Raw genomic sequence first — 13861 nt, 5'->3', positions numbered from 1 at the left:
TGTGCAACACACGCCCCGCAGCGAATATTCCGAGCCGCAACTTTCGTTCCCGTCGTCGCCGCCGCGCAGTGTCTCGTCGCGCGCGCTCGGCCGCGATCCGTCCGGGGGCGACCGCACAGAGCGCGATGCGCCGCGACGGAGGCGGCGCGAAAGACCCCGGCGCGGCGTCGCCGCCGCCGATGGGCCCGTTCGTGCTTCCCAAAGATCGCCCTCCGCGCCGCGCGAAGAGCACCACGAAGAGCTCCGACGGCTCGGCGTCCGCCGCGCCTCCGTTCAACCCGTGCGGCTGGATGTGCCGCCTGTGCACGCGCGCGGAGGCGCCGGCGTGGGCGGTGCACAACCCGTACGTCGAGAACGGCTACCGCGTCACCGGCGGGTTCCGAGGCGCGATTCGAAGCGTGCTCATGTGGCACAACGAGACGGCGAACATCTGGAGCCATCTCCTCGGGCTGACCGTCTTCGCGCTGCTGACGACGTCGATGGCGACGGGTTGGGGGAACGCGCACGCGCCCGCGCTGCCGGCGTCGTGGATCATGGGCGAGGAGGGGGAGTCGTGGGACGGCGCGGGGGGGGAAGCGCTCAGGGCGACCGTCGAGGTGCGCGCACGTCGTCGCGGCGTCGCGCATCGAGCGTCCCGAGCGTCCGCGAGGGTTTCGTCACGTTCGAAGGCGCACTCGAAGGCGCACTCGGCTTTTTTTCTTTCGCGGCCGCGTCGCTCGCGCCGCTCGTTCCTCGCCGCTCGCTCGCCGCTCGCTCGCTCACCCTCCCCGTCCTCTTCGACGCCGCCCTCAGGCATCGCACGCGACGCTCGCGGACGTCGCGAGCGAGTTGTTCGCCGCGAACGACCTGTGCGTCCCCGGCGCGGACCACTGCGTCGCGGGGGATTGGGGTTACGATCGCGACGACGGCGGCGACGGCGACGACGGCGGCGAAAGCGAAAGCGAAAGCGGCGGCGCGCGCGTCCACAGGCACGTGTCCTTCCTTCACCTCGACGGCGCCGCGAACGCGCTGCGCGACGTCGCGTCGACGCTCCGCGCGCACCTCCACGCGCCGCCGGCGCCGCAGACGACGGGTCCCGACGCGGGCGGGAGACCGACCGCGCGCGAGCTTCTCGCGAGCGAGACGAGCGACGCGTTGCGCGCGAGGCTCGAAGAGGCGAAGAGCGTCCTCGCGAATTCAGCGCACGTGATCGAGGCGAAAACGAGGGAGCTCGCGTCGAGGCTCGAGACGCAGATCGCATCGCTCGCGTCTACGCTGGACGCGGCGTCGTCGGAGGAGGCTGTCCTGTTGCACTACGAGCCCGCGCCGCGGTGGCCGATGTACGTGTTCTTGGCGGGCGCGTGCCTATGTCTGTCGTTTTCGGGGATTTGTCACACGCTGGCGTGCGTCAGCGCGCAGGTGTCGAGCATCGTGTGGCGGATCGATTACGTCGGGATCGTGACGCTCATCATGGCGTCGTTTTACCCCGTGGTGTATTACTCCTTCATGTGCGTCCCCGCGTTGCGGACGTTTTACCTCGTCGGGATTTCCCTTTTCGGGTTTGTCGTCCTGTCCGTGATGCTGTTGGAGAGGTTCCAGGCGCCGAAGTATACGCCGTTTCGCGCGGTGCTCTTCAGCGGTTTAGGCGCGTTCGGGATCTTCCCGCTTCTGCACCAGACGTTGTTCACGTGGCGAATCGTCCCGACGCCGATGGTCGTCACGTTCTGGCTGGAGATATTGATGGGGATGTGCTACCTCGGCGGCGCGTTCATATACGCGCGCGCGGTGCCGGAGAGGTGGAACCCCGGACGATTCGACGTCTGGGGAGGGACGCTGTGTTCGCATAATTTGTTTCACGTGCTCGTCGTCGCCGGCGCGTACGTGCACTACAGAGCCGCGCTCGTGTTGATCGCGTGGAGGGACCATCACCGGTGCGACGCGGACGCGACGTTGCTGCGGACGTTTTATCTGGACAACGGGTGGTTAGGGGGGAGGCATCACGTCCCGTGGATTCCGCACGGGGAGTTGTGACGACGGACGGACGGACGGACGCACGGCGGCGGCGACGACGACGCGACGGATGGTCCGAGGGTCCGAGGGTCGGAGGGTCGGAGGGCGGAAGGGGGGCTCCTCCCGGGCTCGTCCGTCGTCTTCTATTTTTTCGTTCATTCTTCGCACTGGTCCCCATACGACCGCGTTCGCATGGTGAACGCCGTTCCTTAAGGACTTTGCCCAAGGGCTCACGTATCATAGCTCGCACGAATTGTGACCGTACACGTACGTACGAACAACTTACGGTGGTACGCAGACTCCTGTGCCTCGACTATCGATAATCGCCGGTGACTTTTCGTCTTCCAAGCACCTCTCGACTTGGCAGACGTCCGAGACGACGGGACCTTCTCGCGTCCGTCGCGTCGCTTCCTTCAGCGCGCTCCCGCGCGCATTCGACGCGCGCATGACGCCCGAGCGCACGCTCTCCGCGACGTCCAAAGCGCTGCGCGCGTGCGCGTCCGGGGTGGACCGCGCGACGCCGCTCGCGTCCGCGCTCGCGCGCCCGGCGTTTCGAGCCGCGAGCGCGTGGGTCGCGTTTTGGCTCGCGGCGTTCGCGTCGCTCGTCCGTCGCGTCGGCGGCGCCGCGACGCTCGACGCCGCGGTCGCCGCGACGAGGAGAGCGACGATGCTCGCGCGCGCGGCGGCGCCGGCGGCGCCGCGGCGGCGGCGCGCGAAGGGGAAGGAGGAGGAGGACGACGAGGAGGAGGACGACGAGGACGAGGACGACGAGTACCGACGAGAAATGCGAAGCGTCCTCGCCGAGCGAGACGATTGGATCCTCCGATTAACGTCCACGATCGCGGCGTTACGAAGAGACCTCAAACGCGAGCGCGCGAGGAGAAATCGAGCCGCGCTATGAGACACGGGTCCCGAAAGGACCGCGCGCGAGAAGGGGAAGGGGGGGCGTCGAGACCGCGCGCGGCGCGGCGACGTCGGACGACGCGGCGAGAAATGTTTTTCGATTCGATGTATCTGATATTCACAAAGTTTTTTAGTTTTCTGACGCAGTCAGTACACAACACACCGCCTTCCTCCTCGCCATCCTCCTCGTCCTCACCCTTAGAGCTTGTCCTCGTACTCGCTGAGCGCGGGGATGAACTCCTTGATGCCCTTCCGTTTGCGAATGTCCAGCACGAGCTTCCCAGCTTGCGAGTTGGTGTCGTAAGGATCGGACCCGAGCATGTCCCAGTGATCGAACACGCACTGCGGAAACGCCTGACCAGAGGTGGCCGCGCGAAGCGTCCCGGTGAACCCGAACGACTCCATGACGGGGAGGTACGCCTTGATGTTGTAAATCGGCGTCCCCGGGCGCTGCATCTCTTCGATGACCATCCCGCGCTTCTGCGTGATGGTGGAGTAGATGCCGCCGAGCGCCCCCTCCGGCGCTTGAATCTCCACGAGGTACACCGGCTCCAGAAGCTTCGGCTCCGCCGTCATCATGGACGCGTACAACACGCGGCGGCACGTCGGGATGATCTGCCCGCCACCTCTGTGAATCGCATCCGTGTGAAGCACGACGTCGTGAACCTCAAACTTGATCCCGCGCATGTTCTCCTCCGCGATGGGGCCCTCCTTGGTCGCCCACTGAAACGCGGCGACGCACGAGTCCTTGATCTCGTTGAGGTACTGGACACCCTTGCACATGTCGACGATGAGGTTCGGGCCGGTCGTGTCCGGGCCGAAGCACCAGATCTTCTTGCTGAGGTCCTTGTCCCAGCCGAACTTCTCGGCGAGGAAACGGCCGCGGGCTTTCGGTTCGTCGCGAGGGGTGACGTCTCCGTCGTCGATAGCCTCGGCGAGGCCCTCCTCCATGCACGTCGCCTGGAAGTACAGACGGTTGTGCTTGTTCGGGGACTTGGACATGCAGATGTGGTCGGACGTGTTGTTCACGGACTCGCGGAAAGACACGACCGGGTCGGAGATGCGAATCTCCGCGCCGCCCATGAAGTCCTCCTGGAGATCCTTGAGGCAAATCTCGAGGTGGAGCTCGCCCGCGCCGGCGACGATGTGTTCCCCCGTCTCTTCGATCTGGCAGAGCACCATCGGGTCCGACTTGGACAGGCGCTTGAGACCCTCCACGAGCTTGGGCAAATCCTGCGAGTTCTTGCACTCGACCGCGACGCGAACGACGGGGGAGACGGAGAACTTCATCGCCTTGAGCGGGTGCGCCTCGACCTCTTGTTCGCCCGTGATGGTCGCGTTCTTGGAGATGAACTGATCGAGGCCGACCATCGCCACCGTGTTGCCCGCGGGAACGTCCTCGACCGCGTCCTGGCGACGGCCCATGCAGAGCACCGTGCGCTGGATGGACTTGACGTACAGGTCCTTCTTCTCGCCCGGAACGTAGTTGGGGCCGAGGATGCGCACCTTCATGCCCGTCTTGACCTTACCGGAGAAGACTCTGCCGAAGGCGAGGAAGCGTCCTTTGTCTGCGGTGGGAATCATCTTCGAGACGTACAGCATGAGCGGCCCGCTGCTGTCGCAGTTGCGAATGGACTCCGCGTACTTGTCGTCCAGGGGACCCTCGTACAGCGTGTCCGCGCGGTACTTCTGCGCCGTCGCCGGGGACGGCAGGTGGAAGATGATCATCTCGAGGAGCGCGACGTCGGCGGGGAGCCACGTCTGCATGATGCGCTTCATCAGCGGCTTGCCGAGGAGGTCGAAATCCGCCGGCTTGAGCTTCTCCTTCACCTTGAGCTTCTCGAGCATCGGCCAGAGCTTCTCCTTGTTGTCGTTCATCGCCGCGTCGATGACGCGACGGATCGGCTCGTAGATGAACTGAACAAAGGCGCGCATGCACGTCTTCTCGCCCGTGTGCTTCTTGGTCCATTTCTTCGTCTTGGGATCGAAAAAGTTGTCGCCCCAGAGCTTCTCCATCATCTTATCAAACTCGACGCCAAACTTGGCGGCGTACATCTTCGCGAAGACCGTGAGCGTGAAGGCCCAGTTGTGAAGCCCCGCGGAGAAGGACACGGTGCCCTTCTCCGGCGCGACTTGGCAGTCGCCGAGCGCGTCATCCGTGTACGTCGCCATGAGGACGTTTGCGTTTTCGATGACGCGGCAAAAGTTCTGGTACGCCTCTTCGCCGTCGAGCATGAGCTCGAGGAAGCATCGGTCGAGCTTGTTCACCGTCATGACCGGCTTGATGCGCTCGCCGAGCGCTTGACGAAGCACCGTCTCCGTCTGCACGCAGACGCCCTCGACGCAGTCGACGACGACGAGCGCGCCGTCGGTGATTCGAAGCGCCGCGGTGACCTCCGAGGAGAAGTCGACGTGCCCGGGGCTGTCGATGAGGTTGATGAGGTAGTCGTTGCAGTCCGGCTCGCGCGGGACGTGCTTCGGGATGAGCGCGAGGGACTCCTCGTCCATCTTGTAGAAGAGCGAGATGCCGGTGGACTTGATGGTGATGCAGCGATCTTGCTCGTCTTGACGCGTGTCCGTGAGGCGGGCGTCGCCCGCGTTCTCCGCGGCGATGATGCCCGCGGCGGCGACGAGGGAGTCCGTCAGCGTGGATTTGCCCTGCGATGCGAGGAGGAAGAGCGGATGACGAGGAGGGAGGACGGTCAGCGGGAGGCGCTCGAGGCGAGGGCGAGGTTTTTTTGTTTTATCCGCGCGGTCGGGCGACCTGACGCTGACGCGAAAAAAGGGGGGGGCGAGCGCGCGCTCGCGTCGCGGGGCGCGCGCGCTGCCGCGCCGCGCGGGCGCGCGCGATCGCGCGCGCGGTTCGAGCGCCGTCCCGCGATGACGGGCGCGCGCGCGATCGCGCGCGAGAGGGCAAGTCCGCGCGGATCGCGACGCGCGACGCGAGATCGAGCGAGCGATCGCGCGGCGCGCGAATCTCACGCCGCCTCCGAGACGCCGACGCGAGACCGGAACCCTGCCGCCGCGATTGTGAACAAATTTCCCCGGCCGCGAGCTCGAGGGGGGAGCGGGCGCGGGCGCACTCACGTGATCGACGTGCGCGATGACGGACATGTTACGGATGTTGTGCTGCTTGTCCATCTGGCGACGGAGCTCATCGATGGAGAACTGCGAGGAGACGAGGCGGAGGACGAATGCGACGGCGTCAGCGAGGGCGGTTAGGACGGGACGGGAAAAAAACCGATGCGCGGGCGCGGGGTCGGCGTCCGCGTCGCCGGGGGATACGCGACGTCCCGCGGTCGCCGCGCGCGCGACGACGACGTGGAGGACGTATCGGAGGACGCACCTTCACCATGGTTGCGAGATTTCAATTGTCACTGGGCGCTCGCCGCGTGCAATTGCAAAGAGGGCGAGTGGCAAGCCCTCGAGCCGTCTTTATTCCTGTCTCTCCCCGAACCGGTGTGGATTTCTGACAGGACTATCTGACGAGGCGTTGATCGGATGGAAAGGGTCAAGTGGGTGAAATGAGAGCGCGGCGTGGTTTGAAAACGCGGAAGTGAGGGTGAGATGCGATCAACGCGGAAATTGTCGAGACTTCTTTTCTACCTTTTCCCCCCCGCGGTGACATCCATCACCGGCAGCGCCCCGCCCGCCCGCGTCGTCCGTCCATCGACGCGCGCTTCATCACACTCCGCGGATAACAGAACGCGACGATGGCGTGCGCTGTCGCCGCGGCGGCGTCGTTCGCGCGCGTCGGCGTCGGCGTCGGCGTCGACTCGCGCGCGCGCCCTCGCGCGTCCGCGACCTTTCGGTCGTCCTCTCGCGTCGCGGTCCGCTCGCGCGCGCGCGCCGCGCGCGTCGCCGCCGCCGCGGAGGAGCGCGTGACCGTCATCGGAGAAGCGCTCTGGGTGCGTCGCCCGCCGCCGTCGTCGTCGCGTTCGTCGCGTTCGTCGGTCGCATTCGTCGCGTCGTCGTCGTCGTCTCGTCCAGGGATCCGCGATCCGATCTGACTCACCCTTCCCCCGCCCCATCATCATATCATATCATCCTTCCCCAGGACTCCCTCCCCGCGGGCCTGTTCCTCGGCGGCGCCCCCGCGAACGTGGCGTGCCATCTCAACGAGCTCGGCCGCCCCGCGACGATCGTCTCGCGCGTCGGCGACGACGAGCTCGGGCGCGAGGTATTGCGTCGCCTGACTTCGCGCGGGCTCGACACGTCTTCCATCCAAGTGGACGACGGCGGCGTCGCGACCGGGTTCGTCGTCGTCACGATGAAAGGCGCGATGCCGTCGTACGACATCGTTCAGCCCTCCGCGTGGGACGCGATGACCGCGAGCGACGACCTCGTGGCGGCCGCGAGCGGCAACGTCGTCGTGTACGGATCTTTGGCGCAGAGAGACGCGCGGTCGCGCGAGGCGATAAAGGCGGCGGCGGCGGCGGCGTCGAGACGCGTCTTCGACGTCAACCTCCGGAAGCCGTTCATCGACCCGGAGCTGTGCGTCGAGCACGCGACGGGGTGCTGGCTTCTGAAGCTCAACGACGAGGAGCTGCCGGAGATGGCGGGCTGGTTGGGGATCGAGTCGTCGGAGTCCTCGGATGCGTCGGATTTGGCCGAGAAGGTGCACGCGAAGCTCGGGTGCGAGATGCTGTGCGTCACGCGCGGCGGCGACGGCGCGGCGATCGTCTCTAAGACCGAGGGCTTCGTCCAGCACCCCGGGTTCGAGGTCACGCCCGTGGACACCGTCGGCGCGGGGGATTCTTTCCTCGCGACGTTGCTCGATCGGTTGCTGTCGGGGGCGGGCGCCGCGGAGGCTTTGGAGCGGGCGTGTCGCGTCGGCGCGTTCGTCGCGACGCAGCAGGGCGCGACGCCGTTCCACGACCAGACCGGGATCGACGCGCTCAAGAGCAAGTGAAGAGAGAGAGAGAGGGCGGCGGCGGCGGCGGCGGCGCGGCGGAGGGAGGGAGGGAGGGAGGGAGGGAGGAGGAGGACGCGCGGGCGGAGCGAAAACGATTCCGTCCGAAGAACGCGTCGTCAAGTAAAGAAGTTGTCCTTCCGCCTACGTATCCCTAGTAGCCCTAGTAGCCCTATCATCGACGCGATGCGATGCTACTGTACTGTACGTACTTCCGTGCTCCGATCACACTACGTTGTCGTACTTGCCGCCGTTCTCGCGCTCGCCGCGGACGCACGCCGCCTCCGCGACGACGTTGTCGTCGTCCGCGTCGTCGCCGCCGTCGGCGTCGCCGTCGCCGTCCCGGCTCCCGTTTTTCAACCCGCGTTCGATCGCGAGGTCTCTCTCGAGCTCCCAATCGATCATCGAGAGGTGCGCCACGCTGATCGCGGTCGTGACGCTCAGCCCGACGGTCAGCCCCCACCACAGCCCGGGGAGTCTCATCCCCGCGACGAAGCACAGCAGCCCGCCGGCGGGAAGGCCCAAGACCCAGAACCCCAGAAGATTCCGCTTCATCACCGTGAGCTGCTTGCCCATCCCGCGAAAGACGCCGCCGGCGGCGCCCTGAGCGTATGCGCGTACAAAGAGTGCCCCGCGGTCGGTCAGAAAGAAAAATGATTGGCCGAGGGGGACGCGTGGACGAAAATGATTGGCCGAGGGGGACGGACGCGTGGACGAGAATGATTGGCCGAGAAGGACGGACGCGTTGACGCGCCTGGCCGCCGTCCGCGAGCTGGAACAACGCGGCGATGTAAGCGATCTCCGCCACCGCTCTCACCACCTCCTCGTCGTCCGTGAACAGATACCCCAAGTAATCCGCGCACGCGGCGAAGATCACGCCGCAGATGGCCATGAACCCCAAGGACACCGCGAAGGTGATCGCCGCGGCGTCTTTCGCCGCCGCCGCGTCGCCTAGCGAACGTCGGGGTGGAGTTCAAAGGCGTCAGTTGGCGTTGAAAGGCGTCGAGGACGGGGATTGAAAGCGAGGGACCCTGGGTGGAGAGACGCGCCGGGAAAGGTCCTCAAGGATCGGCGTTCACCACGCCAACGCGGTCGTATGGGGACCAGTGTGACGTAGAACGCACCGCCCCCGAGCGCGGCGCCGATTCGAATCGTCGCCGCCGCCGCCACCGCGAACGGCAGCGACAGGAACGAAAACGTCGCGAGCTGCAGCATCGTGAGGTGCGCGTCCAGGGCGACGGTGCCCAGGTACCCCGCCATGATGGTCGTGATCTCGAACGTCCACGCCTCGATCATGAGCATCGCGAGTCCCGGCCCCGCGAGCGACGCGAACGCGACGACGCTTCTCCGCAGCCGCCGCCATCCGATGAACGACCTCGGCCGCGTCTTCGCCGTGCTCGCGGGCCGCGACAGCAAGTACGTCATCCCGGCGATGAACTGAAACCACCGCGACGCGCTCGTCGCGATCGGCGCGCCGTCGAACCCCAAGTCCGCGGCGTAGATGAGCGCGTAGTTGAGTCCGACGTTGACGACGTTGGCGATCACCGCTATCCACACCGGCGGCGCCAACACGCGCTGCGTCTGCATGAACTTCATCGCGACGATGAAGAGGTAGTACGGCAGGAGTCCCCACGTTAGGTGCGCGCAGTACCGCCCCGCGAGCTTCGACAGCGTCGCGTCTTGGCCGATGGCGAGCAGCAGCGGCGTCGTCGCGACGCCGAGGAAGACGCTGACGGGAATCGACAGCGCGGACACCACCGCGCTCGCGGTCTGCGTCCACGCGCCGTACGCCTCGAAGTTTCCCGCGCCGAAAGCCGCGGCGAGGAGCGTGTCCAGCGCGGTGAGCAGGCCGAGCATGGGGAAGTGGAGGAGGTAGAACACGGTGTTCCCGAGAGCCGCGCCGCCGAGTTCTTCCTTGCCGAGGCGGCCCACCATGGCGAAGTCCACGAGCGTCATCGTCACGCCGAGGAGGTTCGTGGCGACGATCGGCAGCGCGATGCGGAGCATCACGCGCAGCTCGCGCTTCCATCGCTGCGGCGTCGTGGAGGGCGGCGGCGGCGGCGGCGGCGGCGGAGGCTCCGACGTCGCCATCCTCGCCCTCCGCCCGGCGCCTACGAAAGTAACGCCGCAGTGGTGGACGACGTGGCTCTGTTTTCGCGGCTGAGGGCGGCCGACCGCTTCGTCGGTCAGTCGAAAGGCATCGCGGTCAAACTTTGAAACCGAGGGGTGGGTGAAAATTGAGTCCGCGAAAGCGGTTTTTTGAAAGCGACCACGAGCACGTATAAACGTAAAACTCCTCGGCGCCCGCCAGCCCCGCCGTCGTCGCATCGTCGCGCGCGCGCCGACACGCGGCGTCGTCTGTCTGTCTACCCATCGCGACGCGACACGATGGCGGGCGGTAAACAGAAGGGGAAGATCGCGCCGTACCTCGTCTACGCGAACGAGGTGCGAGAGGACGTGAAGCGCGCGCTCGTCGACGCGGGGGCTGTCAAGCCGACGATGGGAGAGATCGCGAAGGCGGTGGGCGTGCGTTGGAAGACGCTGAGCGACGCGCAGAAGGCGACGTACAAGGAGAAAGCGGACGCGATCAACGCGGAGACGGCGGCGACGCGCGCGGCGGACGCGGAGGGCGGGGAGGTGAGCGACAGACAGCGCGCGATCGATCGTCGCGAACCCGTCCCTCGTTCGTTCGTTTCTTTTGAACGCGACGACGCACAGCTGTGCGCCGATCGAATCGATGCGATGGGTCGGTCGATCGTTCGACCTCGATCGCGGCGACCGCCACGCGCGCCGCGGCCGCGTCCTCCCTCCTCCCCACTAAACAACCCAACCACCACCCCACGCGCGCCGCCCTCCTCGTCCTCGATCGATCGCAGGCTGGCGAGGACGGCGACGACGAGGACGGCGAGGAAGAGATCGTCACCCTGCCGCTCGCGAGGGTGAAGCGCATCATGAAGTGCGACAAAGAGGTCAAGACCGCGGCCGTGGACGCCGCGAAAGTCGTCTCCAAGGCCACGGAGCTCTTCTTGGAGTCGCTCACGGAGGGCGCGTTCCTCGGGATGAAAGCGGGGAAGCGGAAGACGGTCAAGTACGACGACCTGGAGGGGTTCGTGATGCGGAAGCCGCGGCTGGAGTTTTTACACGACCACGTCTGGGCGTTTAAACCCGCGGAGAAGGAGCCCGGCTCAGGCGCGTTCTGTGATCGCGCCGGTCCCCGCACGACCGCGTTCGCGCGTTGCACGCCGTTCCTTGAGGACTTTTGCCCGCGCGCGATTCTCTCCGCCCAGGGTCCCTCGCTTTCGATCCCGACACACCGCGATGTTGCCTTTGAACTCCGCTTCTGACGCCTTTGAACTCAACCCCGACATTCGTCGCTTCGCGCGGAACGCCCCTCAGGGAGGAAGGACAAGGAGAACAAGGAGGACGGGGACGAGGACGGCGGGCCGCCGGAGGCGCCCTCGGGGGCGAGGCAGGTGACGGAGTTTTTCACGAAGAAGGCGGCGACGCCGGCCGCCGCCACCGACGCCGCCGCCGCCGACGGCGACGACGGCGACGACGCGTGACGCGAGCGGCTTCGGCGGGCGCGTCGCGCGCGGACACGACGAACGGGACGGGACGGGACGGGACGACGCGCGCGCTGTAGGGCGGCATACATACCATAGCGCGCTCGCGCGCTCATTAAACAAAATAAATTACATCACGCGCGCGAATCGCCCGCCGTCACGGCAACCTGTCGTACACCCCCTCCAACCTCCGCGCGCCGCCGTTGCGCGCCACCTGCTTCCAATACCTCGCCTCCTCCGCGTCCTTGTTGCACCCGTACCCGGTCGCGAGCATCTCCGCGAGGAGCGCGGCCTGGTTCACGTCCCCGTTCTTCGCGTTTCGAAGCGTGTCGATGAACCACCGCTCGATCGCGTTCGCCATGACGTCTTTCAGGTTGCCGCTGTGGACGGGTTCGTATCTGACGTCCGAGTCGAACGATTGCATCGGATGGTCGCTCGAGTGCGCGCCGACGTCGTCGGCGCCGGCGGCGGCGCCGCCGCGGTCGCGCTTCGATTGCGACGCTCTGTGACAGCTATCGCAGACGTCTGGCGGAGAGAGGAAAGAAGAAGAACAGGGAGGGGAGAGAGAGAGGTGAGCGAGCGATCGCGCGGAGCGAACGACGGGCGGGGCGTCGGGGCGGGAGACGTGGGGGCGGCGCGAGCGCGAGCGCGAGGCCGTCGCCGTCGCCGTCGGTCGGACGCGCGCGCACCGAAATCCTCGCACACGTTGCAGCACCACCGCTTCCCCTCGATCGGGAGGTCCCCGCAGACGTCGCACGAGAACCGGAGCTCTTTGTTCAGGACGCACGGCTCGTACATCGCGTCGCGCGCGCGCTTCCCGTCGCGTCGCGCGTCCCCGCTCGCTTCCTATTAAGTTAAAATTGCGTTCTCGCTCGCTCGCTACGATTCGTCCGAAGAGGCGGCCACGCCGCGCCGTGGAACGTTCCTCTCGCGCGTCTCCGCGCGCCCCCGACGACGTCGCGGTCGCCGCGGGTTCTTCCCGAGCGCGCGGTGCGAGCGTATCGGCGTGTCTGCGGGCGGCAGATGCGCGCGGCGGTGTGTTGCCGTCGAGGGATCCGGTCCGATTTCTTTCACGCGTTTTGGCAACATGCGAGGACGACTCGCTGCGAGCGGCGGGTAGCGGGGGCGAGTCGCGAGTGCGACAGTTGCGTCAAAAAATGGTGTGTCAAAAAATGGTAAACAACGAACGCGCCTCTCCTCTCCTCTCTTCCTCCAGACGGGCGCTCACTCGATGAAGTACTGCCCCCACAGGCTCGGGCCCATCGCGGTCTTCCCCTCGAGGACCGCCTTGGTCTTCTCCATCGACGCGACGCGGTCGTAAAACGCCTTCAGCTTTGGAAACGCGTCGAGCGACGTCTTCCCGGCTTCGCCCGCCATGAGCGAGACCTGCCGCGGAGAGGAGGGGGGGGGATCGATTAGGAAGTATAACGGTCAGTCGATATGCGTTTCGTTTTTTCAGTCGACCGGACGACCGGGAAGAGACGCCACTACAGTACAGTACTATTCCCGTGCCTGATGAAGGATGGACCAGAGGTAGAACTCGCCGACGGAGACGCCCGTGGACGTGAACGCGTCGCCGCCCGCGACGACGAGCTTCTCGAGCATCGCGTAGTGTTTCGGAAACGCCTCCGCCCACATCGCCTTGTTGTCCTCCGCGCGGTCGCCGAGCTCTTTGAACTGCGTCACCGCGCCCTTGGCGAGATCCTGCGGTGGCGGAGGCGTGGGGCGATGCGGCGCGCGCTCGGTCAGCATAACGGACGCGAGCGACGAGTTATATAGTACGTTACGAGTAAGTTGTCAACTTACTCCGTCGTCGAAGAGAAAAAAAAGAATAAGACAGACTCGCGCACCTTGTAGATGTCTTCCGTCTCCGAGATCAGCATCGAGGAGACGGCGTAGTCCGCGATGTCGTCGCCGCCGTCCGTGCCCGCGATCTTGCCGATGACGTGCGCGCACGCCGCGGTCTGCGCGATCGGCTTCCCGTCCACGAAGAGAACGGGGAGCTGGTCGAACGGCGCGTCGTCCGATGCTTTCATCGCCGCCCAATCGAGATCGCCGCGCAGGACGTTTTTCGCCTCGTACTCCAGGCCGCCGTGCTCGAGGCACATCACGAGAGGGAGGCCTGCGGCGTGGCGTCGTTCGTCGCGCGGAGGTCAGGACGGCGCGGCGTGGGATCGCGTCCGACGGCGCGCGATGGAGTCGACCCGCATGAATCGGTGGATCGATCGATGATGGAAGGCTTCCGAACCCGCGAGACGGTTTTTTCGTGGAAAAAGTTTGGGAAGAAGAGATGCAGCTCGAACGCGACGCGACGTCGCGGACGCGCGGTCGCGGCGACGCACCTCGGGCCATGACGTCGAAGTACACGAGCTTGAGCGTTGGCGCCATGTTCGGAGAGGCGCGGGCGGGGGGTAAGCGCGGTGAAGACGCGGGTGTCGTGAGGGCGTGCGGCGCGCGCGCGAATGAGTGACGCGACGCGATCGAGATCTCGCTT

General features: G+C 66.2%; 8 protein-coding genes across 8 annotated transcripts; 4 read left to right on the top strand and 4 right to left on the bottom strand.

Annotated features, from left to right (window-relative positions):
• Positions 1-290: 290 nt before the first annotated feature.
• MICPUCDRAFT_18732 (uncharacterized protein) lies at positions 291-2010 on the top strand (the record flags this gene model as incomplete). Its single annotated transcript, XM_003059928.1, has 2 exons — positions 291-590; positions 1234-2010. 2 exons carry the CDS (start codon positions 291-293, stop codon positions 2008-2010), a joined length of 1077 nt encoding a protein of 358 aa, XP_003059974.1.
• Positions 2011-2434: 424 nt separating this feature from the next.
• MICPUCDRAFT_59231 (uncharacterized protein) lies at positions 2435-2890 on the top strand (the record flags this gene model as incomplete). Its single annotated transcript, XM_003059927.1, has 1 exon — positions 2435-2890. One exon carries the CDS (start codon positions 2435-2437, stop codon positions 2888-2890), a length of 456 nt encoding a protein of 151 aa, XP_003059973.1.
• Positions 2891-2990: 100 nt separating this feature from the next.
• On the bottom strand, positions 2991-6291 carry MICPUCDRAFT_27460 (uncharacterized protein). The gene is made up of 3 exons (XM_003059631.1): positions 6239-6291; positions 5980-6060; positions 2991-5550 (listed from the first exon to the last, which is right to left on the bottom strand). Exons 1-3 carry the CDS (start codon positions 6245-6247, stop codon positions 3091-3093), a joined length of 2550 nt encoding a protein of 849 aa, XP_003059677.1. The 5' UTR covers positions 6248-6291; the 3' UTR covers positions 2991-3090.
• Positions 6292-6605: 314 nt separating this feature from the next.
• On the top strand, positions 6606-7804 carry MICPUCDRAFT_59229 (uncharacterized protein; the record flags this gene model as incomplete). Its single annotated transcript, XM_003059926.1, has 2 exons — positions 6606-6800; positions 6950-7804. The coding sequence occupies 2 exons, from the start codon at positions 6606-6608 to the stop codon at positions 7802-7804; spliced, it is 1050 nt and encodes a 349-aa protein (XP_003059972.1).
• A 105-nt stretch (positions 7805-7909) lies between these two features.
• MICPUCDRAFT_34110 (Multidrug/Oligosaccharidyl-lipid/Polysaccharide flippase superfamily) lies at positions 7910-9661 on the bottom strand (the record flags this gene model as incomplete). Its single annotated transcript, XM_003059630.1, has 3 exons — positions 7910-8407; positions 8547-8755; positions 8929-9661. 3 exons carry the CDS (start codon positions 9659-9661, stop codon positions 8030-8032), a joined length of 1320 nt encoding a protein of 439 aa, XP_003059676.1. The 3' UTR covers positions 7910-8029.
• A 531-nt stretch (positions 9662-10192) lies between these two features.
• On the top strand, positions 10193-11367 carry MICPUCDRAFT_40449 (uncharacterized protein; the record flags this gene model as incomplete). Its single annotated transcript, XM_003059925.1, has 3 exons — positions 10193-10441; positions 10681-10953; positions 11209-11367. 3 exons carry the CDS (start codon positions 10193-10195, stop codon positions 11365-11367), a joined length of 681 nt encoding a protein of 226 aa, XP_003059971.1.
• A 157-nt stretch (positions 11368-11524) lies between these two features.
• MICPUCDRAFT_59226 (uncharacterized protein) lies at positions 11525-12165 on the bottom strand (the record flags this gene model as incomplete). Its single annotated transcript, XM_003059629.1, has 2 exons — positions 11525-11892; positions 12057-12165. The coding sequence occupies 2 exons, from the start codon at positions 12163-12165 to the stop codon at positions 11525-11527; spliced, it is 477 nt and encodes a 158-aa protein (XP_003059675.1).
• Positions 12166-12514: 349 nt separating this feature from the next.
• On the bottom strand, positions 12515-13827 carry MICPUCDRAFT_37507 (uncharacterized protein). The gene is made up of 4 exons (XM_003059628.1): positions 13710-13827; positions 13218-13489; positions 12880-13071; positions 12515-12753 (listed from the first exon to the last, which is right to left on the bottom strand). Exons 1-4 carry the CDS (start codon positions 13753-13755, stop codon positions 12592-12594), a joined length of 672 nt encoding a protein of 223 aa, XP_003059674.1. The 5' UTR covers positions 13756-13827; the 3' UTR covers positions 12515-12591.
• Between the last annotated feature and the right edge of the window lie 34 nt (positions 13828-13861).

The sequence above is a fragment of the Micromonas pusilla genome, assembly GCF_000151265.4.
Source record: "Micromonas pusilla CCMP1545 genomic scaffold MICPUCscaffold_7, whole genome shotgun sequence".
Classification (NCBI taxonomy): domain Eukaryota; kingdom Viridiplantae; phylum Chlorophyta; class Mamiellophyceae; order Mamiellales; family Mamiellaceae; genus Micromonas; species Micromonas pusilla.
Note: the sequence above shows the minus strand (reverse complement) of the source record. Positions and strands in the feature narration are given on the sequence as shown.

Bases quoted from the DNA above. Each gene is read 5' to 3' on its own strand.
- MICPUCDRAFT_27460 (XM_003059631.1), bottom strand. The intron at 5,551-5,979 runs GTGAGTGCGCCC...CTCGCATCGCAG, and splicing joins TCATCGCGCACGTCGATCAC to GGCAAATCCACGCTGACGGA.
- MICPUCDRAFT_37507 (XM_003059628.1), bottom strand. From the start codon at position 13,755: ATGGCGCCAACGCTCAAGCTCGTGTACTTCGACGTCATGGCCCGAG. The intron at 13,072-13,217 runs GTGCGCGAGTCT...CCGCCACCGCAG, and splicing joins AGACGGAAGACATCTACAAG to GATCTCGCCAAGGGCGCGGT. The intron at 12,754-12,879 runs GCACGGGAATAG...TCTCCGCGGCAG, and splicing joins TCTGGTCCATCCTTCATCAG to GTCTCGCTCATGGCGGGCGA.